Source organism: Neopsephotus bourkii, unplaced genomic scaffold (genome assembly GCF_033783945.1).
Source record: "Neopsephotus bourkii isolate Nb327-2 ecotype Australia unplaced genomic scaffold, CSIRO-AGI_Nbou_v1 NB_951, whole genome shotgun sequence".
NCBI lineage: Eukaryota > Metazoa > Chordata > Aves > Psittaciformes > Psittacidae > Neopsephotus > Neopsephotus bourkii.
In genome coordinates, this window is record NW_026901445.1 from 430,030 (window position 1) to 457,614 (window position 27,585).

General features: G+C 41.9%; 2 protein-coding genes across 7 annotated transcripts in view; both read left to right on the forward strand.

Annotated features, from left to right (window-relative positions):
* USP54 (ubiquitin specific peptidase 54) overlaps window positions 1–18,521 on the forward strand; it is a 62,520-nt gene extending 43,999 nt beyond the window's left edge. The window contains exons 15-24 of the mRNA XM_061358645.1: window positions 173–407; window positions 1,282–1,421; window positions 2,505–2,678; window positions 6,686–6,805; window positions 7,987–8,179; window positions 10,380–11,833; window positions 14,197–14,315; window positions 14,872–15,012; window positions 16,182–16,368; window positions 17,105–18,521. Coding sequence (XP_061214629.1) covers window positions 173–407; window positions 1,282–1,421; window positions 2,505–2,678; window positions 6,686–6,805; window positions 7,987–8,179; window positions 10,380–11,833; window positions 14,197–14,315; window positions 14,872–15,012; window positions 16,182–16,368; window positions 17,105–17,736 — 3,395 coding nt within the window. The 3' untranslated portion in view covers window positions 17,737–18,521. The remainder of the gene's footprint in view (window positions 1–172; window positions 408–1,281; window positions 1,422–2,504; window positions 2,679–6,685; window positions 6,806–7,986; window positions 8,180–10,379; window positions 11,834–14,196; window positions 14,316–14,871; window positions 15,013–16,181; window positions 16,369–17,104) is intronic.
* An 8,172-nt stretch (window positions 18,522–26,693) lies between these two features.
* The window catches only part of PPP3CB (protein phosphatase 3 catalytic subunit beta), a 48,986-nt gene continuing 48,094 nt past the window's right edge, over window positions 26,694–27,585 (forward strand). For 5 of the 6 annotated variants that reach the window (XR_009726298.1, XR_009726297.1, XM_061358707.1 and 2 more), the window contains exon 1: window positions 26,694–27,087. Coding sequence is in view for 4 of the 6 variants with exons in the window: in XM_061358707.1 (XP_061214691.1) it covers window positions 27,018–27,087 (70 nt within the window). In the remaining 2 variants the exon portion in view is untranslated. The remainder of the gene's footprint in view (window positions 27,088–27,585) is intronic. The other variant, XM_061358704.1, reaches the window with a different exon arrangement.

The following is a 27,585-nucleotide window of genomic DNA, read 5'->3' on the forward strand; positions in this document are numbered from 1 at the left end:
TTACTAGGAATGCTGTAAAAGTGTTGGGATTTTTTTCTGCTTAATATTGCTCGTTTTATACTTAAGACAGAGCTTCTGGTTTTAAGCATGGTTGAGAAGCTAACATGTATATATAGATGATTTGCTGATATTGAAGTTTTGATCTTCTACTCAGCTGTATTCATTTTAACAGGTAAAGAGCTTATTGAGAATGTGGCGAAGGAACACACCGTTCAAGAAGTAAGATCAAGCCAGTCAAATGCCAGATACAAGCGTGGTATGCTAGGCCGGGGCACCCAGCATCATATGGTGGATCAGCAGCCTCATCTAATACAGAGGATGGAGTCTGGCTATGAAAGCAGCGAGCGCAACAGCAACAGCCCTGTTAGTCTGGACTTGCCCTTGTCTGAAAGCTCAAGTACCCACAGGTAGATTGCAAGAAACTTCATTTTTTGAGTGATTGAAGTCTTGATTTGGTTTTTGTAGTTGCATAATGGTATGGAACGTTTCTTTACAAATGCAAAACAGTGCTCCTAGCTTGTAATACAGGTTTATTGGGGCAGGGGGGAAAGAGAAATGAAATAGGAGTCTGAGTGAGTTTGATGCCTTTTCTTGTCAGTATATTAGCTATATATGATAGCTTACTGCTAGTGAGAAAGAAATAGGATTCACAAAATGAGAAATGTTGACTAAAATTGCACTCCTGAGTAGTTGTACCATTAGTCTGTGATTCAAAAATTCAACTAAATTATCAAACTTAATGGTTGTCCTTTGAAATTTTGTTCAAAGGACAAGCATGGACCTTTTTGTTTCAGTTAAACTGTTGCTTGAGAGAAGCCTTGTGTAAAATGAGAAATCAATATTCTTGTATAAAAATCTTTGACATTTTCATTTTGAGAGGTTTAGTGAAGTCTTGAAGACACTTGCAATATTTATATGCAAAAATAAATAGGCAGCATAGTGTGTTTCTCTTCTTGGCTCAGGAAGCTTCAGGCATTCACAAACTGAGACTGTTCATGGCCAGAATAATAGATTTTCAGCTGTCCAAATCTGTTGAGAACAGCTACCAGACCACAGTTTTAATATGCATTCCATACTGTCATGGAGGAGAACAGAATTTTTGTTCTCCCCTTTGTTAACTTTCTCTTTCCCTGTATTTCTGAAGATTTTCTGATGATAGGCTTTCTTAAACTTAAATGAAAATGCAAATAAATATTTATGTGATGCTAAGAAAGGAAAGATAGATATAATTTCTCCTGGAGAAATTGCTAAAATGGTAAACTAATTTTTCTCTTCTTGGAGGGATGTTCATATGAAGCGAACAGGTGGATTGGTTCCTGCCTGGCGTAACATCCCAAAGTCTCATAGTAGCAGTATCTTGGAAGTGGAGTCTACTTCATCAGTTGGTAGCTGGGCAAACAGCTCACAGGCCATTGGAAATGGTAAGATACACTTCCCTGGTAGCAGTGAATTTGAAAGGTAAATTGCATTGGATATTTATTTTCACAGTGAAATTACAAGGAAGGGAGAGGAAACATTGAGGATCACAACATGGTTTTTACAAGATACAACTTGCAACCCCCTTTGGGAGATCTTGTAAAAAACATTGTTGGAATATTCCTTTGATCGTGTTACTCTGACATCTTTTTGAGTATTGATGTAACTGATAAAGTAAAACTATTTTTCCTATTCTTCCTCGTACCTCAGTATTCTGCCATCAGTGGAAAATAACTTCCCAAGCATAACTCATAACAACTTAGTAGGATGGACAAGTCCTGAAAAAAAAAAAGCTCATGAGAATGGATATTTACAGTATCAGGTTAAGGCTGAGCTTTGCTTGCAGATGTGCATTCCAGTTAAGTATTGTTCTGACCAAATAACTTATGCCAGAGAATGTCTGGGGAAGGGAAAGGGGGGCAGAGAGGAGACACTTTCCGTGTACAGGTCATAATTGGTGCAAGAATGATGACTGGTATCTGCTTGTTGACTATGATATTGATACGCTTTATTTTCTTCCCATTTTCATCTGCTTGTGCAGTTAGATGAAAAGCTTTTCAGCTGGAATCCATTGTACTTAGTTAAGCTAATGATCTGGCTAATTTGACATAGCATTATTTACAAATTATAAGCACAGTAAGAAACTTAGAGATTTCAGCATCAGCTTAGAGTTCCCTCTTGCAGTGATTCTCTCTGTTCCATTTGCCCTGTCTGGGTCAGTGAATCCAGGGATGGGCTGTGCTGCAGGGGAGCTTGAAGCAATATTGCAACGTTTATGCCAGTCACTGGCACAGAGAAGGCAGTTGGAAACCAAATGGCTTAGGCAGGGTTTTGAAAGTAAGATTTAACAAAGTAAAATTTGTGATCTGAAATTATGTATTCTTTTGCTTGGTCAGTCTGTTATTTTCTAGTGTTAATTGTATTCTCCATTAATATTTCTTTGTCTTTTAAAGGATATTAAAGAGTATCTTGAAGATATTTTACTATCAAAAAAGTTTTTTTTCTCTCTTCTATTTTTTTTGGGGAAGGTGGGGAGATGTTTGGCCCTTTAAAGAGTGAACTGGATGAATTGCAAGAGGAGGTGGCAAGGAGAGCACATGAACAAGAACTACGCAGAAAAAGAGAAAAGGAAATGGAGGCAGCAATGGGCTTTAATCCCCACCCAAGCAGGTTCATGGATCTAGATGAACTGCAGAATCAGGGTAACTTTTTGAATGCAGTATATTTTGCAAGACTAGTGCTGGAATTTTTTAAACATTTGAACCTTCCTGTTGTAAGTCTCTCTCTCTCTTTTTCTCTCCCTCTCCATTGTAATTTTGTACCTTCAGTTAGTGAAAGACTGTCAATTTCAAATCTGTAGGATGCAAAAAAACTGTTTGATATTTTGACCAAAAACTTTCTTAAATGAGACAAAGATGCAGAGGTGTTTTTAATAGAGTTGCACCTTTCCATTTTTATGGTGATACGCACCATTAATAGTATTGATATCTAGATTTAGCTCTAAGGCTTCAATCAATGGCCTGGAATGAGGCGTTGATGGAATATGATGCAAAATGAGCCATCCACATGCAGCATAGCTTGTTCAGTTAGGCCATTGTTTTGTTTCTGGTAGAACTACCACCAGTAAGCAGTTCTGCTTGTTCCTGCTCTTGTACTTCCCACTCTATCCCTGACCAGCTGTGCAGCCACAGCACAGGTGTGAGAACAGGAACTGTGGCAGGCTTAAACTGGATCTAATTGAAAATCTGGGCTGGGTTTAGATTACATATGTTTTCTAAGGAAAAAGAATCTGGGGGGTGATAAAAAGGAAAAGCTAAATACTAAGTTTGATTGTCTTCCATGATTCCTCATGTTTCTGGCAGGGGATGGCAGCAAAAGTTTTAATTGGAAGGATAGAGCTGCAGCAGAGACAACTTGGTGACAGGATTTGTCTGTAGCATCTTTGTTTTAACCTTAAATCTCCATCAGTCGGCCAGGGGAGTCAAAGAGAAGGGGAGTGAAATGCATTGACCCAGTCAAGAATGAAACCTGGTATTTAACTGGGGAGGGGGGATTGCTGGTGCCTTAGCAGAGCCAAGCAGGGTGTAGTGAATGAATGCCTAGGCTTTGCTCCCACAAATGCTTGTGTGACTGGGGCAAACCCACAGTGGCTTCCTGCGTTACCAGGCCTCCTGGCATCCCATGCTACTTCCTCAGACCTGTTGTAGGTGAGAGATGCTGGTCTGATGCTACAGGAGAGAGAGGAAGCAGAGGGACAGCCCACAGCAATGCTAGCTCGGCACAGTATAGCCAGTGCTCTGTAGCCTACAGCCATGCCAACTGCTCAGCAGCCAGAGTGTTACTTGCCAATGACCGGTCTTGTTTAACATCTTCGTCGCTGACATGGACAGTGGGATAGAGTGTGCCCTCAGCCAGTTTGCCGATGACACCAAGCTGTGTGGTTCGGTTGATACGCTGGAGGGAAGGAATGCCATCCAGAGGGACCTTGACACGCTTGTGAGGTGGGCTGATGCCAACCTCATGAAGTTTAACCATGCCAAGTGCAAGGTCCTACACCTGGGTTGGAGCAATCCCAGACACAGCTACAGGCTGGGCAGAGAAGAGATTCAGAGCAGCCCTGCGGAGAAGGACTTGGGGGTGCTGGTTGATGAGAAAATGAACATGAGCCGGCAGTTGCGCTTGCAGCCCAGAAAGCCAACTGTATCCTGGGCTGCATCAAAAGGAGTGTGACCAGCAGGTCGAAGGAGGTGATCCTGCCCCTTTATTCTGCTCTCATGAGACCTCACTTGAAGTATGGTGAGCAGTTCTGGTGTCCTCAACATAAAAAGGACATGGATCTGTTGGAACAAGTCCAGAGGAGGGCCGTGAGAATGATCAGGGGACTGGAGCACCTCCCATATGAAGATCGGCTGAGAAAGCTGGGGCTGTTCAGCCTGGAGAAGAGAAGGCTTCATGGAGACCTCATAGCAGCCTTCCAGTATCTGAAGGGGGCATATAGGGATGCTGGGGATGGACTATTCATTAGGGACTGTAGTGATAGGACAAGGGGTAATGGGTAAAACTTAAGCAGGGGAAGTTTAGATTGGATATAAGGAGGAAATTCTTTCCTGTTAGGGTGGTGAGGCACTGGAATAGGTTGCCCAGGGAGGTTGTGAATGCTCCATCCCTGGCAGTGTTCAAGGCCAGGCTGGACGAGGCCTTGGGTAGTATGGTTTAGTGTGAGGTGTCCCTGCCCATGGCAGGGGGGTTGGAACTTGATGATCTTAAGGTCCTTTCCAACCCTAACTATTCTATGATTCTGTGATTCTATGACTGATGAAAAATACGATCTCTGTGAGAGTATGTGACTGTGGGTATGTTCTTATAATTTTTGCTGACCATCAGTGAGCCACTTAGTTATCCTTTTCAGTCCCGCTGTGACCTGCCAGTAACTATTTGGAAAATTCTGATATACCAGAGTGGACGGATACCTTTTTTTATGTCTACTTTTGTAACATAAACGCTAATGATGTAAAAATTGAAAATTTAACCTCTACTGTTGAGTAGGAAGATGATGTCTTCTCTGCTTCTCCTGCCTGAAAGAAAATAGCATGTTCTCCAGGGTATTTCCCCTGTGATCTCTTGCTTTATTAGTTGGTAAAAGTAAAAATTTCTTAGCTTTTCCTTGTTAAAAAGAAAGTAAACAAAACGAATCAAAAAAGACTTGAGTAGACTGTTTGAGGAGTTCACAGGCATCGACGTGAGATCTGGGAGAGTTTTTGTTTATTCCTTTTAAGTCTTTCTCCACCCCAGTCAGAGATGTAATAATAGCTTAACATTAGTGAACTACTTGACTGCCTGGAAGACTTGCTTGTGCATATTACTCCAGGACACTTGTGACTCATTTTGCCCTCAAGTAAACTGCTAAAATCATGCTAAGAAAGCTAACTTCAGTATACTGGTTTTGATTACAAGCCTCAGTAGCCTTGATTTTGAAACTGAATGTGCTGCTTGATTAACTCACTGCTCTAACAACTCTCACTTCTCTCTCTGCAGTACTTGTCCTTTATGCAAGTTCTTTGTGGTTTATGGTGTAATAAAGTTTGTGTTTGTGCCTGTGCATGAGGGTGCTGGGGAGCAGGCCAGGCCATAGCATATGCTGGGCAAGTTGAGAAAACAATGTTACTGGCTGGTAATGATACTCATGTTCTCTACCACAGTGACAGAAACATGTCATTAAAAAAAAAAAAATAAAAAAACCAAAAAACCCCCACAAAACCCACAAAAAGAAACACCAAACAAACCAAAAAACCCACAACAAAACACCCACCCTTAAACTAAACAAAACTTTTCTGTTTTCTCCTATACATTTTAGTGCATAACTTGGTGTAATGCCTAATAGGTTACAGCAGATTGTTTGGGCATTTCTTCCTCTCGGAATTGGATGTTCCGATGACAGGACACAGAGTTTCTTTAGTGCCTAAGGATAATTTATCCGTCTCTCCAACACTGTTTTCTAAATTGTTGCATAAAGAATTCTTGACAACTGTCTCCTTCTTCTCGGCTTCTTACACCTGTTTTTTCTTCTAAAGCTGCAAGACCATTGGGTTTTGATATTCCTTATGTCTGTCTCAGCAGTTGAGTGTACTGTGCATTGAACTCATGTTTGCAGAATTATTTTCTGCAGGCATTACACTGGCACTCAGCTCTTGAGTTTTGTTTCCCAGATGTCTCAGTTGTTTCAGTTTGTTTCCATTTTGTATGGAAGTGATTTGGTATCTGGAGAGAGGTGATTTTTGGCAGGGGACTTAACATACAAGGGAAGCCTTGCCCTGCTAGATTTCTGTTACTGATATATTTTGGTTTAGATTTAATTCTAAATTTACATTAATTCCTACTTGACAGAAGTCATCAGAACTGACTCTGTGATACATCTATACCATCTTTTGTACTGATTTAGACTGTTGAAAATAATAAACCATTTCAACTCAAGTAAACAAAATTTGAGGGGGGAAATAGGTCGTTGTTTTACTGTGTAAAACAATGTCAAGCATATCAGGTGCTCAAGTTGTACTTCCTGCTTAGGGAAGGTGAGGTGGTGTGATCTGGGATATGTGCAGCCTCTGCAAGACTCTGTGTGTGGAAGAATTTGGCAGTCACGAATGGGATGAGGGTAAGTTGAGGGGTCTGCAGTGAATGAAACCAAAATGAAGGGTGCTGCCCATTGCAGGGAGGAATGATGGCTTTGAGAAGTCGATGCAGGAGGCAGACTCAATCTTTGAAGAGTCGCTGAATCAGGAGCAGAAGGGGGATTGTGCTGCAGCTTTGGCTCTCTGTAACGAAGCTATCTGTAAGTAACTAACTGCTTGAGCTATTGCGCTTTTGACAGTTTACTAATATGTAAAAAAGTCTGAAACTTTGAATCATGTTAAATGGTCAGGTAGTAATATGGAGATCCAGGTGGTCTTTAGAAATACACAGGGAGACACAATCTTTCCTTTTTTTGAACGCATTCCCTTTTGGGGGTTTTAGTCCTATTCCTCTTCATCTCTGTTTTTCTCATGTTTGCATCTGGTTTTGTTGTTCTCTCTAGCACTGTGGCAGTAGCAGCACTGGGGTGCTGATGTGCCCTTTTTGGTACTAAACGGTGTGTTTCAGCAAGCACCTAGTAGGGAACTCCCCCTACCACTTGGTCCTCAGTTAACAATTTTTCCCCCATCCTCAGGCCAAATGACAAAGGGCATTAAGCTTCTCTGTTTTCTCATGGAGGGTGTAGCAGAGGAACTAAATGGTAGCCCACTGAGTCCTGTGAATTAGCAGAAATGAGCTATGCAGTATCTGACTTTCATGAAGAAAAAAGCTTTAGGACATCGAGTGCTTAAATGCATTGTGACCTTTGAGAATGTGTGCTGTATGATTTCATTTTTTTTTCAGTCTTTTTCCATTATGACTGGCTGGCTGTCTCACCCCATGCTCCCCTCTGTCTGTAGAGAATGGCTGCAGACAGAGTGGGTAGCTACTGTGCATCTGCATTTAGAAATCGGCTTTTATGGACTGCAGAGTAAGGGGCACAGCATACAGCTGTTGTGATAGCTCTATTAGCTCCCATTCCAGCCAGGTATGTGCTGAATTTCAAATCCCAGCTGGGTATTCCTGCTGATAAAGTGAGTCCCACATATGGAGGATGTAACAGAAGGGTAGATGACAGAACGAAGCATCAATGTGGTAATGTTGGAAAGAGCCTGTGTGAAGGGGATGAGAAGTTGGGCTAAAACATGAATTTTTTATTTTTTTAATTTTTAAGTTTTTACTTTATTTTGGTTTAGTTTCAATTAACGTGTTTGGACACCTGCCTAAGCTGAATGTGCATTAATGGAAACAATAGCATCCTTGTGAACTCTTGTGGCAGTATTTGCATGGTCTGTGTTTTATGTTCTTGCTGCATCTTTTTTCTTTTGTTTTTTCTTTTTCTTTTTCAATTTTATTCCTTTTTTCTGTTTGTTTTCTGCTATGTTTTCTTTTGCATTTTAGCTAAACTAAGACTTGCCATGCATGATGCCAGCGCTAGCACTCACAGCAGAGCCCTAGTCGATAAGAAGCTGCAAATCAGTATCCGAAAAGCCCGGAGCCTCCAGGATCGCATGCAGCACCAACAGCCATCGCAGCCGCTGCCGCCGCCAACCTGCCACCCACCACAGGGCGGCACCATGGCCCAGTCTACAAGGTAGTCCAAGTATATCACCTAGACCCAGATCTGAGCTGCATCTATGAGCAGTGCAGCCTGGAAAGAAATAGCAAACTACATATATATCACCCTGGATAGTCCAAATCCTACAGTGTGACTCCCTATTCCTTTCTTCTTTAGGTTAAATCCTATAATAAGATGGTCAGCTAACATCTCTTCCCCCCCCCCTTTTTTTATCTCAAGTCTTTATAGAGTAGTTCAGTGTGCATGTGTTCAAAATGTGATCTGTGACAGAGAACTGCAGCAGTTGGTGCCTGGCTGCATTGAAGTTTTATGCACCAAGGGAAAGAATACAATAGACAATAACCTGGCCAAAAGGGGGTTGTGTATTAGGATTAAATATGCAACTGTTTATAATAAGGAGCAGTTTCAGGACTCAGTAAAGAGTGTGCTACAGTAAACTTCTTCTTGTAATTGCTTTTATGTTGGGATCTGCAGCCAGTGTGGTTTAGTGCTCCGTAGTTTGAAGTGACAAGTATGCCAATCTTTTCGTCCTAGTCTACTTCTCTAGTGGTGCACTGGTACAACTCTTGGATCCAGATCCTGATCCTGTCACCTTGACTACTCTCCCTGATTCTGTACCATTCTTCATTTTCTCTCTGCTTCCCAGCATCCTGTAGCCTGGCTTAGCAGCCTCTTCAGTGCCTCTTCATGATTCTTCTTTACCGACTTTAACTATAGCATAATTAACGCTCTGCTATAACTGATCATTTCTTCCTACCCTCTTTAGCATGCAGCTTAATCCTTCTTTCTTCCCATGCCATTCCCTCCTAGCACTAGACCATCCCTATCCAATTTCTTGAACTGTTACTTTTCTTCCCTCTACCCTTTCTTAACATGTTGTATTATTAGAAGCTTAGATGATATTTCAGATGAGAATCCCCTTTCTTTTCCCTTTTTTTAGAATGACACATAAAGCTATATAGTAAAACACAGTTAATTTGCACACCTGCCAGGCTATAGTTCAAAATGTTCTTTTCTTTTTCTGCACTAGCTGAATTATGTGTAATGAGGGCTGATCTTTTTGTCAATCAGAGGTCCATTATATCCTCTTTTACAGGATAAATGCAGAGCATTTTGGCAAAATTCTAAGAAAATGAAAGAAAGGAATTTTCTCCTCATTCTGTTAATGCTGAACTTGCTCACTGCTGCCTTGTGAAAAGAACATTGCTGTTGCAAAAAGTTATATCCAAGCAAATGTTAATATTGCAGCCAATAAAAAGAATCTATTCATAGTGAGAGTTCTATACTCTTGCTTTGGTATAAATGGAATGTAGCTATTGCTTACAGGAAAGGTCATTCTGCTACACGTATTAACCAGGTCTTCATATGATAACTTTCATTTTGTGCATCTGAGGAGGAAACAAAGCAGGGATATTACAGTTTCCTTAAGTTCTCTGTTGGAGATGTTTGTAGCCTGTCATTTCCTCACAGGCACATGGAGTTGGTACTGTTTTGTCTATCTGCAAATTAAAATGCTAACTAAATGCAGAAAAACGCCAAGGCTGTGTATGACCCAAGGATATAGTTGTCTTGCACTGCTACATGAAAGAATACAAATTGATTTTTAGAATTAGACTTAGAATACAAATTCTTACAAAATAATAGTTACATATTTAATTTGAACTTTATGTTTTGGATAAATATCTCAAAGATCAGAATACAAAGATGATATGAAATAAATTTCAACCTTTGCCTTTGATTTGTCATATAATTCTTTGTAAAGTTGTCTGGAGAGAGAGAACAGCTTATGGAAATAGTCTGTTCATGTTCAGATCATGAACATGTCCAAAGTATTTTCAAAAATATCTAAGATGTGAATGTTGGAAACAGTTGTTTTATTTTATATAAATGTTACTTTTACTGTTCTTACAGTTAATACCTACCCACATGCTCACACTGCTGGTTAAAGTGCTTAGGGTGCTGTACAAGGATATATAGAGCCTAACTGTAGAGAAATACTTTATGAAACTAATTCAGTAGATCAGTTCCAGTAAGAAAATCAGGATTAGAATCCAGGGCCTAATACGTATGTATCTACTAAATTAATGCAAAGTCTTCATCAGAATACAGTTAGCAAAGTGTCTTGAGGCATATGTCTCATAGTACACATTCTTTACCCTAGGAGTAAACTTAAGCAATGACTACTGCTAATCATTTACCCTTCTGTGTGTTTTAGTGAACAGACTGGCCCGCTCCAAGTACTGCTGAGCCAGGAAGTACCACTGGAACCCAACAAAGAAGTGGAATTTGGGTCCAGTTCTTTCTTCCACCCACCTGCTTCCTGCCATGAATTGCACTCATCATTATATCCAGAATCTTCCTCCTTGCCCCCTTGTGAAAGCAATCCATCCAACAGGATCTCTCCAAACTTCCAGTCTGCTTCTGCTGATTTTCATGACCAAGTTCCCTCTTTTCCCAGTAGGCAAGGGTTGGCAGAGAGGTCTGCAAGAACTGAGAATGATGCCCACCATAGTGTGGAATTTGCTGACACCACAGCCACAGGGCTGAAAGGCTATAGGGAATGCTGCAGAAGCAGCAAGTTAGAAGAGGTTCATAACATAATGCCTATTCTCACACCTCAGTACAAATCCAAGGCTAACACAATAAGCTCTGGGTCTTTTCCTACACTGTTTCCCTGTCCACATCCACCACAACCAGCATCTCCTGAAAATGACAGCCAGCACAGTCCCTGTTCGAAACTTTCAAGCTCTCCAGTGCAGCCCAGCATTGATCATTTAGGGTCCTGCCATGCAGTGACCCCTGTAATTTTATCCCCTACACAGCAGTGCTCCTTGGATCCTTTGCAGAAAACAAATAAGTGCTCCATAGCAAACAGCCATGAGATATTACCCTCACAGGATGAATATGGCACAGGAGAAGGTTGTAAATCTGAGGCATTTAGTACAAAGGGACATGTTCGCTCCTTGGCAGAGCAGTTTCAGAAAATGCATGCAGTCTCCCAGAGAAAAGGTACTCCTGAAAAAGGCTGGATTACTGCAGTGTGTCAGGATGAGAAGTCTCCAAAGTTACCACAAAAATCTTCCATCAGCCTTTCATCCTCTGGTCACAGACAGCTAATTCATCAAAACCAAGAAAACAAAAAACAATCTTCTGACAAATTACACTCAACTGTGGATATTAGGGACGTGGTAGTTTCTTTGGAGGGTTTTAGTGTCCAGCATGTTGCTTCTAAGAGTATTTGTTCTCACAGCGAAGAGCTATGTAGAAGAGGTGGACAGAATATAGCAGACCCTGCACACTACCTGGAAAGGCACTCTCATGATGGAGGAATGAAGCAGGTGGATGATGGAGCTACTAGTAGCATGGTTGCCTCTATGCCTGTGGACTGTTGGGTGAATAATGTTACTAGGTATTACAGTTCTCAGAAGGCTAATAAGAATACTGAATGGCTTCCTGTACCTGGGAGGAGTCCGCCCCTTTCTGATCAGAGAGCAGTTGGAGATGACTTGAGCAGGATCCCAGTACATCTGCATCCACAGTGGAATCAAGACACAGAACAGGAACTCTCAGAACTGGAATCCCTCTATCAGAATAGTCTGCAGGCATCTCAGGCCACTAGGCCTTTCTTGGGAAGACAGGACAGTGCTAGGTATCAATTTGACCAATCAGGTAAGAACGATGCAGCTGTTTTTCTTGGTTGACCTGCCTATCTACTCCCAATATAGGTGAAGATACGTTTTTCCAGTCAGTATAGTTACATGGGCATGAATTTGTGCACAGATGCAGAAAGATTGAGGTTGTGGACTCTGAAAACATTCTAATGATACAGGTAGAGAAGCAGTGTGAAAGCAGTGCCTGTGGAGGCTGCAGAGTAGCTGTTGATCTTGGCAAATGGAGAGCAACATCTGTCAAGAGTGACATAGAAATAATTGATCCTGTTTTCAAGCAGGGAACTAGCTGCTTAGGTCAAGCTGATGAATTTTGCTGTTTTAAAGCCCCACATCACCTCTGGAATTCATTAAATGATTTCTGTATCACCACATTTGTGAATTTGAACTGATTGTATTGTATTTGAGAACTTAATCTGTACCTGGTTGAGGGGAGTAACTTTTAAAAGTGTTTCCAGATCTATGAGAGTTGAGCTTATGTTTTGCTAAGAACTACCTGCTTAAAATTCTGGAAAATTACTTGGAAAGCAGCACGGGGGGTACACAATCTGCACTAAGTTCCTTGAGACCTTGCGGATTAGTTGATGCCGAAAGAAAATGAACAGATTCTGTTGCTGTTGGTGAGAACACCCAGCTGTTGCTGGAGACGTTTAGTTAGAGTCTGATGATAGCAGTCCAGTTCCACTTAAGCTGATCTAATCTCCTGACTGAGATAGGGCATCCTTGATTCTCTGCTTAGCACAAGTGAACCAAATTCCTTTATAATCCATGTCATAGTTTTAGAGGTACGCATCTTTAAATACAAAGCAGCCTGAAACTTCATGGGTACCAAAGTGAAAGATGCATACATACACATATACATGTGTGTGTGATCTGTATTACAATACATACACAAGAGAGGCTTTCCCCTGCTTTGCACCCATGGAAGTAGAGCCTCCATCATTCCTGACAATATCAAGCTTAGCTTGCTAATAGAGCAAATACTGCAGTAAACTCTTTAACAGGTTTTTATTCAACAGCTTGAGTTTTCTTTGAAACTCTTGTCTTGCAGTCCACTGTCAGACCAGTTGCCACATCTGAAGGTGGCTATTTCCCATTTGTTGTCCTTTGGTTTTCTTTCAGAGTTAGGCAAGATCTGACCTCACAACCTTGCAAATATTCTCTTGCATGGGCTTGAATCAGGTCTTATGTATTCCGACTTACTGATTTTTGGAAGCTCTTTCTGGAAATCTTAACAGGATAAAGTCCAGCTGCTTTAGTGTTACCTGGAGCTTCAGACTTCTGTCCTTGTATGTCTCGTTTCTTAACGCTGACACTTTTCTTGCCTGTTTTCTCACTATATATATGAGGGATACAAGATGCAGATAGACTTCTAAAATGAAGTTTGTATTTGAGAACTTCTGGTTTGCTGTCACTTTCAGATGTTTCTTTTTAAGTTCTGCAAATTCTCTACAAGGCAAAAAGTGAACTAGTGTGTCTACTGTGATGAACTGGATAAAAATCACTTGAGTGGGTCTAGGACAGCTCTTTCTCACTTTCAGCTTGGATTACCTGTTCATTTGCAAATGCTGTTCAAGCCTTCAGCTCTGTATCAGCTGATTTTGTCAGACCTTTGCATTCGGAGTAATGGTGAAATGCCTCTGTTTCATTACTGGAGCTTTACAACAGACATTAAAGCAAAGACCTAATCCTCCAAATGCACCACCCTCAATGCAGAAAATGTGTTGTTACCAGAACATCAGCTTTCTTCCTTTATAGAGAGATTGCCTGTAAGGGAATTTATATTAGGCCAATAGTCTGCATGTCTGTTCTATGAGAAATTTTAGGATTATGAGATTTAGGTTGGGATGGCACTTAAATGAAAGGATTGTAGCAATCCCAATCAAAAATATCAATTTTAACTGCTTAAGCAGCACAACAAATGGCAGACAAACTGTAGCAGTGGGTGGGAACCAGCAGGTGAATGTGTGCGGAATTTAAAGCTGATGAGTCTTGTTAATCCCAAGTAATTTTAGATAATTTGTTCTCAGTAGCTGATTTCCTGTCCCTTAAGGCCCTCTAAACTATATCGTCTCTGTATCAAGTAAGTGCTGGTGTGCAGTTAAATCATTTAACTCTTAAATAGGTCAGTTATCTGTTCACCAGAAGCCTGCAAAAGGGCAAGTAAAGCAGGTGTAAGTTTCCTGATAGACTGTCTGCCCTGGAAATGTTGGGAGCTAGCTTATAAATTACTGTTCAAAGGATCTCTGACTTCTCGTTCTGTGTGTATAGTCTGTATTTGCTGGAGTCAGGCCTAAGGAAGTCAGAAATTGGCTGTAACATGCTATCAGGTGTTGAATTTAACCAGAGCATTTTCCTTTCCAGTCTCTGTGAACCTGAATGTGAGGAAGCTGCATGCTACAGCTGGCATGGGACTCTCGAAAACCCCAACAGCAGAGATCGAGCGCAGCCTGTCTGGATCCGCTGCCTCTTCTGTCTCCAAGGTGACGTATTACTTAGAATGTGCTAGAGGGGAAAGGGCTTGTCCTGTGCAAGTGAAAAAAATTATAATGGAAAAACTGGAATATATTATGAAAAAGGTACTGGGGTCATTGATACTAATGTAAGAGAGAATTTTAAGCGCAGTGTAGCTCAAGATTAATTAGCTAAAAGTGAGTGACTCATGCTACATGCAGCTTGCGTGCAATCAAATTTCCCAAGTTCTGATTGAGGAACAAATCCCTGAAAACTTTGAGAAACTTTAAATAACTGGCAGTTAACACATCAGTGTTGGATGAAAACATACAAGTATTTTCAAGGGGAAATGACATGTCCTACAGTGTAGTATATAGTCCCATAGTGTCCATACTCATTTAAAGGAGCTTTAATAGTCTTGCTTGTACCAAAGAGAGGAAAAGAAGGAATAAAAGGAGACCATAGTGAGGTGGGGGGTCGGTCTCTTCTCCCACATGACAAGCAATAGGATAAGAGACAATGGCCTTAGCTGTTAAAACTGACATTTTGGAGAGCCTTTTCTGAAATGTGTGATATTGTCTGCAGGTCAGATATACCCGAGAACATAGCAGGGAACCAGAAGAGGAGGAAATGTACAGTGCAGAGAATTTCCGTCGCATTGCTCGCAGTCTCAGTGGGACAGTCGTCTCAAACAGAGAAGAGACCTTGGTCTCTTCTCACAGTTTTGTAAGTAGAATGATGTTCAGCTTTCCAGAGAACCATCATCTGTGTGTAGGGTTGCTGTTTTATCTGTCTGCATTTAGAAGGTAACAAACAAGACAGCAGACAACTGAATAATAAGCCATTATTGTTCAGAAAATGAAAGCTTCTCTTTGTGAATTTTTCTTCCCTTTTTGGAAGAAGAATGAGCTTTTAAGTAACAGGGCCATCTACTTCAGGTGTCAGTGCAGAGTAGTACCTGCTGCACCTGGTAAACATGTGAGCTAATATTACTTGCCAGTATGCAAAGACATCCCGTATAAACTTTTTTTTCAGTTACATTACTGTATTTTCAAGAAAACTTCTAATACCTGTGATTTTAAAAAGACACCACTAGCCATTTGAATGTTTCTGCTCTTTTGTGGTTATATTTCAGCAAACAGTATTTTCAGAGAGTAAAAGCAAACAAAAGGGAGGGACAGTTCAAGACTTGGTATGTAACGTGCAGTCAGTTACAGGAATTAACTAAAACCAGGGAGATAAAAAAATCAGTCTCTATTAAGTAGCAAGTTAATACTGCCAGTGAGGAAAACAGTAACAGATTATTGTTGGTGTTTAGCAACATAGCCAGATAAAATGTGAAGATTTAGCTTGGATTGAATTTTTTTGTGAACTGAGCTCAAGTTTTGATTTCAAACAAACTGCGTAGTGAGTATAGAGGAGTCTCAGTCGCAAAATCCGTTATTTAGACTGGTTGGTCTGATTCTCTTTCTGCTGTGTGCCATAAGGTAGGAATATGTCAACTTTGACATGCTTGCTCCTTAGCATACTTTAGTTGAGGGCTTGAATGTATACCTGGGGATGCTGGCAGAAGCAATTAAGAATCTCTAGCTGTCCAAGACACACACACACACACAGTTTGTGAACCAAACCTCCATGAGTGATTTGTATTTGGTTTTGCTTTTTCTCCTATATTCCCAGTCAAGTGATTCTCCCAAGTAGCCCACCACTGCAGTAAGAACCTTACTGGATTGATGCAGTTCTTATTTGCATTTTTTTTTCACATGTCTCTGTATGCATGTCTCTGGTCTGGTGACTCCTCCCTTTCCTTGGATTAGCACCATCTTTGCTTGTTTCAACCCAACTCTGTGTTTACTCATCATTTTATGTTCTTCTCCTTTCTCATTTTATAAAAGGAAGCACCAAGTACAAGGAAAATGCCAGTGGACACCAGCCACCGTTCTTCCAGCTCCACTTCCCTTCCTTTCCCCCATGATCCTCCTGTGTTTCCCTTTGATCCCCAGCACAACCCAAACCACGTGCTGCACCTACCCCATGATGTACTGATGCCTAGCATGGTGGGCAAGGCACGTAAACCGTCAGGTAATCACGGGACTTTTAATCCTCCTTTGTGATCAGAAATATTGCTGAAATACAACTCTTCAGATCTTGTCTTTCGTAATGATGTTTCACCACCTGCCTGAATTCCTCCAGAATTCCTGCCAGAATTCCTCCTCTGAAAGGACAAGTCACATTTTTTCTTCTCTGCCCTTTTGAGTTATGCTGTGATTCTGTGTTAAGTGGACATTTAAAAAAAGGGAATAATCTTTATTGAAACATCATGATGACTTTTATTTAAAATCCGATTCACATTTTTGTGAGGTATTTTCTTTAGTGTAAAAATAGCAGTAAGACCCACCACTTTATCATGTATGAGAGTACTTCCACAGGCTACCCACACACATGTAACTGTGCCAACAGAAATAACTAATTCCTGCATGAGAATTATTTTATCTGACATAGCCATCAAAACCAGTTTGATCTACCAGCTCTATCTTGAAATACTTTGGGCTCCTCCTTGATGACACAAGGAGCTAGTAAAGAAGTCAGAAGTCTGTGACAGTGGCTGTGGTAGGATAAATATAAATGCAGTGAGGAAAGTGAATGATAGAAAGGGTACAGCTATCTTCTATTCAGAACTGCATGTCAACCGGTAACTGGATGTACTAGTGATTTTGGTTTTCTTCTGTTACGTGCTGGCCACAGCCGAAAGTTCAGAGAAGATGAAACAAAACAAATTAAACTAAGCAAACTTCTTTTTTTTTTCCTCCCACTGCAGGAGATCAGAAGAACATCATCCAGAAACTTTTGGTTGTGCCTGACAGGGGTGAAGCTTTCCAAGGCGAAGACTACCCAGGTGTGGCACTGAGCTATGGGAGTCTCCCTTTTGCGCCCAAAGGCACCCTCTCCCAGGGGCAAAAGCCTCTTGTTAATCCACATTTAGGAGGTGGCGCATCAAGTGTCTCTGGCTGTTGGCTGAACACGAGCTACTCTGCCAGGCAAACAGCCACGTTACCAGATAAGCGAATGATGCTTTGGGGGAAACATGCTGGCCAGCCAGGAAAGAGTTTACATCATCAAATTCATGAATCTTACGCCACCGGTTGCAGGCTACCAGTCAGCACAGACTACAGCACTTTAAGAATACCACATGAGCCTTCTTGGGATCCCAGTTCCTCTCAAGGTTGTCCTGTGCCCCCTTCTTGTGTTAAAGCCCCGGGTCCAAGGAGAGTTGACATGCCCCCAGAAGAAGACTGGCGACAGAACAGCTACACCCCTCAGCCTGGCAGAAGGCGAATGCTGCCAGTGCATGTGGTGGATGGGACTTACTCTTCTGCTTCAGAGGCACACAGAAATACGCTGGCTCGAGCAGCAGCAGCTACTGGTACCATGCAAAATAATGGCTGGTGAGATTCCATCCACTCCATGTGCAGTAATAAACTGCTCTGTGAACAGACTAAAGCCATTGCCAGAGCATGGATTACATGGAGACAGCAAACTCTTTGAATCAGTATCTGTGCCAGTTTCATCTTAAAATGTAGCTATACAATATATGGAAACTAATTGCACTGTATTTCATTTCTGACACTACTGAACTGCTGTCTGGATGGGAAATCTTAGCTATTCTAGTCCTGGCCTGTCCTAGCAAAAAAGTGCTATAGGAATGGCAAGCTTAAGGGGCACTGGTTTACGGGTAAATTCAGAAGTATGTGCATGTTTTGAAGGAAGACGGATACTAACAAAAGGACATTTTGGAGGACTCTTTTTCATGAAATGTAGCTTTGGTATATTCTTCACATAAAAAAAAACAAAAACCACAATAATTTTGTTTTCCTCTCATTCCCCTTTTCTGTTGCTTCTTAGGGGAAAAACTAGCCCACCTTCCAGGTTCCAGTAAATCTGCACTTGGCAGGCTGGCAGTTAGTAAAGCAAACCCAGTTTTCAGTGTGCTGATCTTGGGCAGAGATCACAGCTGTAGTTGCTGCTGAAGAAGTGGTAGGGAGGCATTGTTCATCTGTAAAACAGAATTTTTCCCACTTCCTTTAAAGCAAACTAACAATGCTTCAAACAGAAAAGACTGTTAATGCTACACGCTTAATTACACCAATGTAAACACAGAATAAGTTTAACTATTTTAGTGTCAAACATACTTGCTTTTCTAAGTATTTTTCAAATAAATCTGTGAAAATAGTTCTGTTTACCTGTGTATGAGATTTCCTTGCTGCTTAGCTTTACTCATCAGTTGGCCTGAAACTGCCGATTTATTTTCTTACACACTAACAAACAAGTAAGTTGTTTATTCTGGTTCATTTAAAAAGTTAAGTAATGTTTACTTAGATTGGAGCACATATCTAATTTTGTCCCTGGATTTCATATGTTTCATCACTACGCTGTGCTTAAGTTCCCCCCCTTTCCCCTCATAATGGACAGTAATTAACAGTGTCCTTAGAAAAGTATTTTGAGACTTTGTTGAAGGGAAAACCACAGAATCTGTGCAAAATGGTAGTGTATGCAGATAGGACTCTTACACAAAAAAAAAGTCATTAGAAATTATTGATGTAGCGAGAAGTGTCATTTTAATACGAGTTGCACTCCAGCTCTAGCAAAAGCTTTCAGGTGTGGTGGTTATATGGGTTGTTCAAAAATGTGGAGGGCTCTGTTACATGCTTGTATTGCAAGTAGAATAGCAGCTGTGGTGGTTGTGGCCCAGCCAGCCAGTGGAAGGTGCAGGCTGCCCTCTAGTGCATGGTACTCCTTGGTAACCTGCTCTCCTGTTGCTCTGGCTAGCTGAGAGTCTTTTAGTTTCATGTTTTGCACCTCAGTGCTTGATGGAATTTCATCAGTTTTTGCTGTTTAATCTGAGATTTAATCTCATTTATTATAATAAATGTAATTTCTCAGTTTCTGTTTCTAACTAATTGCTATTATGTCTGTTATTGTTACAATTTGTTTTAACTACATCATGACAAATGTGTTTTATATTTGGGATTATGTTCCACATTTCTTTCCACTTAACTGATTTCAGTAGCAGTGGCTATTGGAACAAAGCACTCTCTTCTTTCTCCCTCTGTTCCAAAATAGCCCTACTGACTTTGGCTTTTTTCACCTCATGGTTTTGCCAACTTTGTTACATGAAACTTTCAACAGTACTGATTTTTTACTGATGTTCTAAATGTAAAAAAAAAAAAAAACAACAAACAAACCCCAGAGTTTTGTTTTACTTGAAACAGCTATTTGATCAAAGCTTTGCAACAGACATGGAGTCATTAGCCTCTGTCTGGACATGGACATGCTACAGCCAACTGCTAAGTTTCTAGCTGTAGAAAATACAATTTGAGGAAGTGACGGCAATGCAGAGGTGGATTTGGACAGAAACATTCCTGTTGCAGTTCTCTCCCCTCTTTCTCATGGATAGAATGATACTACTGGAGTAAAAGGAATCTAGGCAGCAGTCCCCGTTTTCAGCTTTTCGGTACCTTCAGCAGTTAAAGTTACGGTAGCCCAAGACTGCAAATGAGGATATGAAGACATATTTGACACTTTGCTTGACTACAGCTCTAAAAAAATTCAGATTGCAGAGTAAGTCTTAAGTAGTCTTGAACACAAGTATCTAAAAAAACCCTAAATCTGCCACAATAAAGTACGAAGTCACCTCTTCATGGATCAATATGGAGTATGAAATGTTAGCAAATAAAGAAAATGTCTGTGCTTAGATTTTTTTTCTTCAGAACACTGGATATGTTTGCTAGCATATTTATGGAAGCAGATGCAAAGAGGTAAGTTCAGCTAAAGAAACCTAAACTTTATTGGCATCAATAAAATTGTTTTAGTATTAACTCTTGAGTGAGTAAGCACTGAATATACTCATGAATAAAAACGATCAGGTGTCTATTTGTAAACTAACTAACATGGGGTTTGTTGAAGGAGGATTATACTGAGTTTGGGATGGCTCAGTCCCAGATAATTCACCAGTGAATCACAGGCATGAGAAGCTTTATGTGTGTATATATATCTCTAATTAAAATAATTTCAAATGTGAATACATGAGAAAAGTGAGTACAATAAAGCTACGCTTTAATAATAATAAGTCTAATAATTTCATATGGTTAAATTTAACTTTTTTGGCTCAGACAAGGTGATTTTGACAGAAGTCTAGCATTACTCCATTTTAATTTTTTTTCTAAAATTTATACCAGATTATTGTTATGTGGCTATCAGTTGAGGGAGTTCCAAGCATAGAAATCTCACTAATTACAAAAACAAAACCCTCAAACTATTCATGGTTGTCTTAAGTAGCTTAAAGCACATTAATGCATAAGCATATTAATATACAATATCTATGTGAAGAATAAACAGGTGAACACAAGTAACTTGCTTCAGTTTGCAAATCTTGATTTACTAATCTTGAATTACTTGGCTGGAATGCTGCACATAGGGTAATTTAACTAAGGAATATGTATTTCTTATCTCTCTTGTCTGACAAGGTGTTGGTTCTGAGATAGATATATGAACAAACATAATCGTGTAACCTACCATCATAACCTATACACTATTTGAAAAATACCTGGATTTTGTTTGCAGTGGAGCTGGATGGGTTTTTTCTTTTTTGCTTGAAAATAATTTGCTTTCAAGTTCCTGTAGTTCCACTGCAGCTTACTAAACATCAACTTCTTGTAATAGTTCAGATTGACTTTTTCTTTTTTTTTTTAGATCTAAAATATGTCAAATACATGCAAGTTAACATTTACTATCATTAAGTCAGCTACAAGTTTTTAGAAATCAGGCATGTATTTTTAAAAACATTTAAGAAGAAATAACTGATTTTTCATTACACTATTTTTAATTGTTCCTAATTGGATGAAGTAATGCATAAATAATTTTTCCATTTGCTTTAGTAGTTCAGTTGGTTTCTCCAGATAGGTGGAAAACCCCCTCAGCTGACATTAAAGAGTCATTTCAGCACTGTAGACTGATTTTGGTTTACAGCCTTTAGAGGCTTAAAAGCAGCTATTTAATACAGAAGATACGCCAGGTGTTCATGACACTTTACTCATCTGAAAAGGGAGAGGAAGGTGTGTGTGGTGGAGTCTCAACGGATTTTTTGCAGTAAACTACTATTTTGAACACAGGGATGTAATTTATACGAAGAGCAGAGTGGTACAGATCTGAAAAAAAAAATATTCCTTAATGGGATTTTTCTGATCTGTAGGACATTGTGTTCATGGATCAACATGCAGCATCAAAGTTTAAAAAAAAAAAAGAATCATCACATGGTTTTACATCACAATTCTTGTTACAGAGCAACAAGATAGTTGTTTTTTAGTAAGGTCCTACATGTAGAGCTGTTTAATACTTTTAACAGTGAAGTCTTGCTTGTGCAGGCTCAGAGAAAATGAGAGGGAACACAAAGGAGGGCAGCAAAAAGCAGAGTGAACTCAATTTTTAGAGTTAGTAGAGGTGACTGGATTATATTCTATTAATATCATCAAGGTAGTAGGATAAATTAAGAGAGGGAATTGCTTGGTCTCGGTAGGAGAAAGAGCAATTGCTTAAGGCTAAGGAAGGAAAAGTTTGAACTAGATAATAAGCGGGTGGGAGGAATGCTTTAAGCAGAGCCAAGTGAGCAGTGTTTTGAGGAACCAAAGGAAGAGTTTGGGGTACCATCACTCCAGAGACATGAGGTTTAGAGATGCAGCTGGTAGCTTTTGATATGAAAAAAACCCCTAAAATTATGGAGCCAGACTAAGTGGCACAGGCTGGGATGCCTGTACTTTACAGTTGTGATAGGGATGTGCAAGGAATGATTTTGGCCTTAACTTGCTTTTTTTTAAATGTAGTCTTAACTTGCACAGCCTGCTCACAGAGGTTATTGGAGAATGGAGGAAATGTGTGCAGGAGGGAGCATAACAGGATAGACTGTAATAGTAAAGTAGCTTGTGATTTATGTCAGCAACTTTCTGATAATTTTGTTTTTTTGGGAATTAAGTCAGTGCAACTTCTCAGTACTGGATGACATCGTCAGCTAGGGTATTGCAGTGATAACAATTTCATAATGCTGAAGAAAATGGCTTAAGATTATGCTTTCAAACTTTCTGAATTACACCCTCATGTTACAGATAATAAAATATGCCATAAAACTGGCTTGGGATACCAGGGAAATCTTATGACCTCCTAAAAGAAAGCTTTCAAGTATTCATATTGAAACAGTACAGCAAAAACATATTTAAAATAAAATATGGCTTGTTCTGAGGCAATCTTGTAGTTTATACCAACTGCAGTACTGTTTCTGGCAATTCAGAAAGGACAGTTTCAGTAGTTTCTCACTAGTGAGAATCAATGAAATGGAACAACCTGTTAGAAGTTTTGTCTTCAGCTTATTCTGCCACTTCACATCTTCCCCTCTCAGATCTGGTTTATCTCTGCATGATTTGCTCTATGCATCTTTCTCTCGGGATCTGGAATATATCTCTCTCCTGTGATTCAATTTCCTTCTTAGAGTTTTCAAAAAGTTCTTGTTGGATAATTAGATGATTCTGGGACATTGTGTTGTGCCAGTTTAAAGATATGTCACTGTTAGTCAGAAGGGACTGTTCTGATCACCTGACTTTCTGCATGGGATGGTTACAGAATTTCACATAGTCATTTTTTTGTCTAACTTCTGTCTGAACTTCAGTAAACAGCACTTGTCTGAGGCGATGATTTACTAAAATTCTGTTGCTACTATACCTTGCAATAGTCAGGAGAGGTGTCGAAAAGTCTAGGTTTTAATGTAACACCTTTTTAGTTAAACATCTTTCACATGCAGCTTCACTGTACTGCTTTTAGATGAAGCAGGAGGAAGTCAGAGATCAGCTGCATCCCAAATGGCTGCATTCCCCATGGTACAGAATAAGATGGATTGGCTTGGTTATTCTGTGTGCTCCTCTTGCTTAATTGTTTCTCTGTTATGAAACTAGTTCTTCAGAAATTAGTCCGGTGCCAGCATAGCTGCTAGCTAATGGCTTGGAATATCCAGTAAGAATAGATAGGAATTGGGCTGTTTCCTGTTCTGGTCTTTTTTTTAACTGGGTATTAAAATGTGTGGAATGGAATGGCCACTTGGTGGCAAAGCTGAACAGGAAGTAAAATGTCACTCTGCTTTTCAGAAACACTTTGTCTGGCATTTGTGGGAAACTCAGGATTATAAAGGCACACGCTTCTACCTGCAAGGCCACGTTTCTGTTTGTAATTATGTTTGTAAGTTCCTATAATTGTACTACTACTTGTGGTGCCAGTAGAAATCGTTTTGTTCCTTGAACACCAGATGTTCCAAATCAATCAGCTTGGCTTTCACTGTGAGGTGAGTTGGGGCAATGTGACTGCCCCTTCCAGAGTCCCTAGCAGACTTAGAGACAATGCTACATGACAAGCTAAAGGGCTTAGGTAGAGTTCTGTAGTTCTTTCTCCCTAATGTAGGTTTTGGTATTTTCTTAATGACAAAGGCATTTGCTCTGTAATTTAATGAGGCAAGATGGAATATATTAGAAAAATTACAGCAATAAAACCCCAAGGCAACTGTGCTAGCTAATTTCTCTTTCTAGCTGTTCTTATCCAAAAGAAATATTCAAATTATTTCTTTTAATGTTTTAAGGAGGTGTGGTTTGTTGGGAGACGTAACACCATTTATCACATCAACCTAATGTATTGCGGGGGATGAAACCCAGCCAGGTTTCATCTGTGTGAGCTTTTTCTTCACGTCATGCCTACATAGGACTGGAAGTGTTTCAGTACACAGGGCACTAGGTATACTAGATAATATCCCAAGAAGCTGATGATGTCTCTGTTGCACAGCATGATAGCAAAATTAAATTATGCTATGCTTCTTCCTCAACCAGAGTTCTGAGTGTGTCAGTCTCTTTTAATTCATACCCTAGGAGATGAGATGATGTTGGCTGTGGGCTCATGAGAGAAGCGAGCAAGTGAAAGAAGTAAAAGGCATCTCTCTTGGTGACTGCACTCAGGTGAGGTGAAGAGGTGGTTCCTGACAACACTCTGCAAGATCTCAGGCTCCTTCTGTGTTTGCAAATGTATGAACAAATAAATTTCTTTATAATAGGAGAATCACTCTGCTGTTTCATGCTGCCAAACATTCAAACTGTATTTATTACCACGCTTCTGATCCTAAACAGGAGACTGAATTCATTCTCCCTGTTCTTTGTTCTGGCAGATCTACTCTATCCTAACGCTAAGTCGACAGGAGCAGCATTTACTTTCTGCTCTTCCTAGCCCATGCTCTCACTGCATATTTTGAAAGGATACACTTGCATGCTATCCAAGCAAATGAGCTTTTATTCCATTTAAGAAACAGCCCTTTCAGTTGGTTGTAGGATGACAGACATTTGCAGAAAGTAAAGTACTTCCCACTACTGGAAATCTTAAGAGATTAAATCCAGAAGTTATCCAGGATTTCTTCCATGATACTCTGCTGTATCCCAGCTCTCTTTTTGCATACATGCACACATTTACTTGTGGACGTGAAATTAATAGAATTCTGTTTTCCCAGAATTTTGTAGTCTTACAAGTGTCATTAATAAATAATTCAAGGATTTATAATTCTGATTCCTTTAAAATTTTCAGTTGCTTCCTTTCAATGTCTTCCTGGAAGTGTTTCATTCAGAGTTTCTTGCTTGGACTGTCTTGGCTATGTAATTGAAAAGCAAGGTCAACCCAAGTGCTCCTGTAACCCATTGGGTTCAATGTATTTTTGCTTAAGCCAAACAGCTTTTCATGATCAAGATGGCAGGCACTTACCTCAGGTGTCATCCTATTCCCTTGGACCTGAATAGGGCAAGAACTAAGACATTGCTGAAATTATTACCCCCAAATGGTTTTTCTTTCTTAAATTCCTGCATGAAATAGTTTGCATGGCTCAGTACAAATAATGCCTAAGAGCTGTATTAGTTGAGATGCAAAGCAGCAACTCTTTAGATATACTGCATTTGATTAAATACAGGTATATGTTAGATACTTGCTAGATCCGACTGTGTTTGTTGGTAGATATTTCACTGATACCAAATTTGGAAATTTTTGGTTTGGGCTTTTTGGGGGTGTTTTTTTGTGTGGTTTTGGGTTGTTTATTATTTTTAAATGCAGTGATTTCCTGTGATCTCAACTACAGTGCAGTCCTACAGCCTACCTACACTGGTACTACTGAGAATACACTACATTGGAGATGAGAGAATGAAATTAACTGGTACAAAGGGGAGAGCAAGAACTACTTGGCTTTTTCATTAGCAAAGTTAACCTGATACAGAGTAGTAATAAATAATGATCATATTAGCTTAGATTTAATACATTTGTGCCAGCCTTTTTGCCTGTCTTATGCCCTCCATATCACTGGGCCAGTTGCTCTACTCATAATTTGTGTGGTTTGTATATAATGGAAGGGCTGTAGCCTGCTGCATTTGCAAAGATCAGGCCAGTGGTGCCTCTACCCCATTTTCTTCTCATGCAGCTTTGAAGGGTGCCAGAGACTGGGTGGGGGCAGCTGGTGCTGCCATACCCAGGGCACTCAGTGCTCTGGCTGCCTGTGTTGTCCACTGTTGTTCAGCTCCCTGGGTGGGGCAGAGACATTTGGCTTACTTACCTGGTGGTGGTGGTTTTTCATAGAGTCATAGAATGGGTTCAGTTGAAAGGGCCTTTAATGATCATCTAGTTCCAGTTCCCCTGCCACAGGTAGGGTCATCTTCCACTCGACCAGGTTGCTCAAAGTCTCACGCAACCTCGCCTTGAGCACAGCCAGGGATGGAACTTTCTTTGGGGAACCTGTTCCAGTGTTTCCCCACCCTCACAGTAAAGAATTTTTTCCTAATATCTGATCTAAATTTGCCTTCTTTCAGTCTAAAGCCATTCCCCCTTGTCCTATCCCCACATGACGTTGTAAAAAGTCCCACTCTAGATTTCCTGTAGACTCCTTTTTTCCCCCTCTACCTCAGGCCTCACCTGAGAGGCCAGGCTGTAGAGCCCCTTCCAACCGTCTGTTGTAGGTGAGCGGCACTCCGGTGGGGAATGGATGCAGTCCCTTGCTCCGAGGTGCTGTCCGGGGGGACTGCGCATCCCGGTCAGCTCGGCCGGAAAAGTAGGGGCTTCGCCGCTTAACAAAATGGTTCCCCTAGCCCTGTGGCCTGCTGGCCCGTGCTTTGCCCCGGCTGGAGGAGCGGCCGGGGCGGCCCCGCGGAGCTCTCCATGGTGGCCGCCGGTCCGGGCCGCCTACCGCGCCGCCGCCCCCCCACCAAGTCTCGGCCCTCCACCCGCCTGTCCCGGGGGCGGGACGCGCCCTGCTCCTCGCCTGCCTCCCCCGGCCGCGGAGCACCGCCCCGGGGAGAGCGGAGTTTCGCCACGCTCCCTAACTGGCGCGCTGCCGGCGCGGCGAAGCCAGGAGTTTCGCCACGCTCCCGTAGTCCCCTCGTGGGGTGGCGGCGCGGTGCATGCCGGGCCCGAGGCGGACTGTCCCTTCGCTGCGCGAGGAGCTGGGAGCCGCTCCTGCCGCCATGTTCCGCTGGGCCGCCGCCGCCTGGGGCCTCTAGCTGCCCCCGCCCCGTCCCGCCGCCGGCTGCCGCACGCCCCTCTCCCCGCCAGCCAGCCGGCGGAGGAGGCGGACCCAGGCGCCGTCGCGCCCAGCAGCAGCGGCCGGAGCCCGGCAGCGCCCAGCGATGTCCGCCAAGGAGGGGAGCAAGGTGCTGCTGCTGACGCCCCACGCCACCAGCGAGCGCGCCGTCAAGGGTGAGCGTCCCCCTGATCGCGGCCTGACGCTGACCGGGCCCGGATCTGGCGGGAGTGCGGGGAACATGGCTGCCCAGCGCGGCGGAGGGCGGCGGCCGCCGCCGGAGTCTGGGGGGCGCCCGGGCTGGGAGGGGCGGCTGATGGTCGCCGGGCTGCCCGCAGGTGGGGCTGGGGGGCGGTGTGACCGCGGGATGGCTGCCTGGTCCCAGCCCCGGTGGAGAGACACACCTGGTCGGCTTGGTTTGTGGGCGGGGAGGCCGAGCCGGGCGTGGAGGCTGACCGGGAAGGCAGCGGGGCTGACCCTGCCTGCGGGGACCCCCGGGGCTGCCGCCCGCCTCAACGAGTTGCCCATGGGGCTGCGGGTCCGGTGCCGCGGGTGGAAGCAGCGCCCACGGCCTGCGGCCCTGGCGCCTCCCGCTCCTATGCGCTGCTCGGGCGCTGTTGTCACAAGTGTTTGTGTGCTCTGCAGGCCGGGGACCGCCGGCTTCCTTGCCTGGG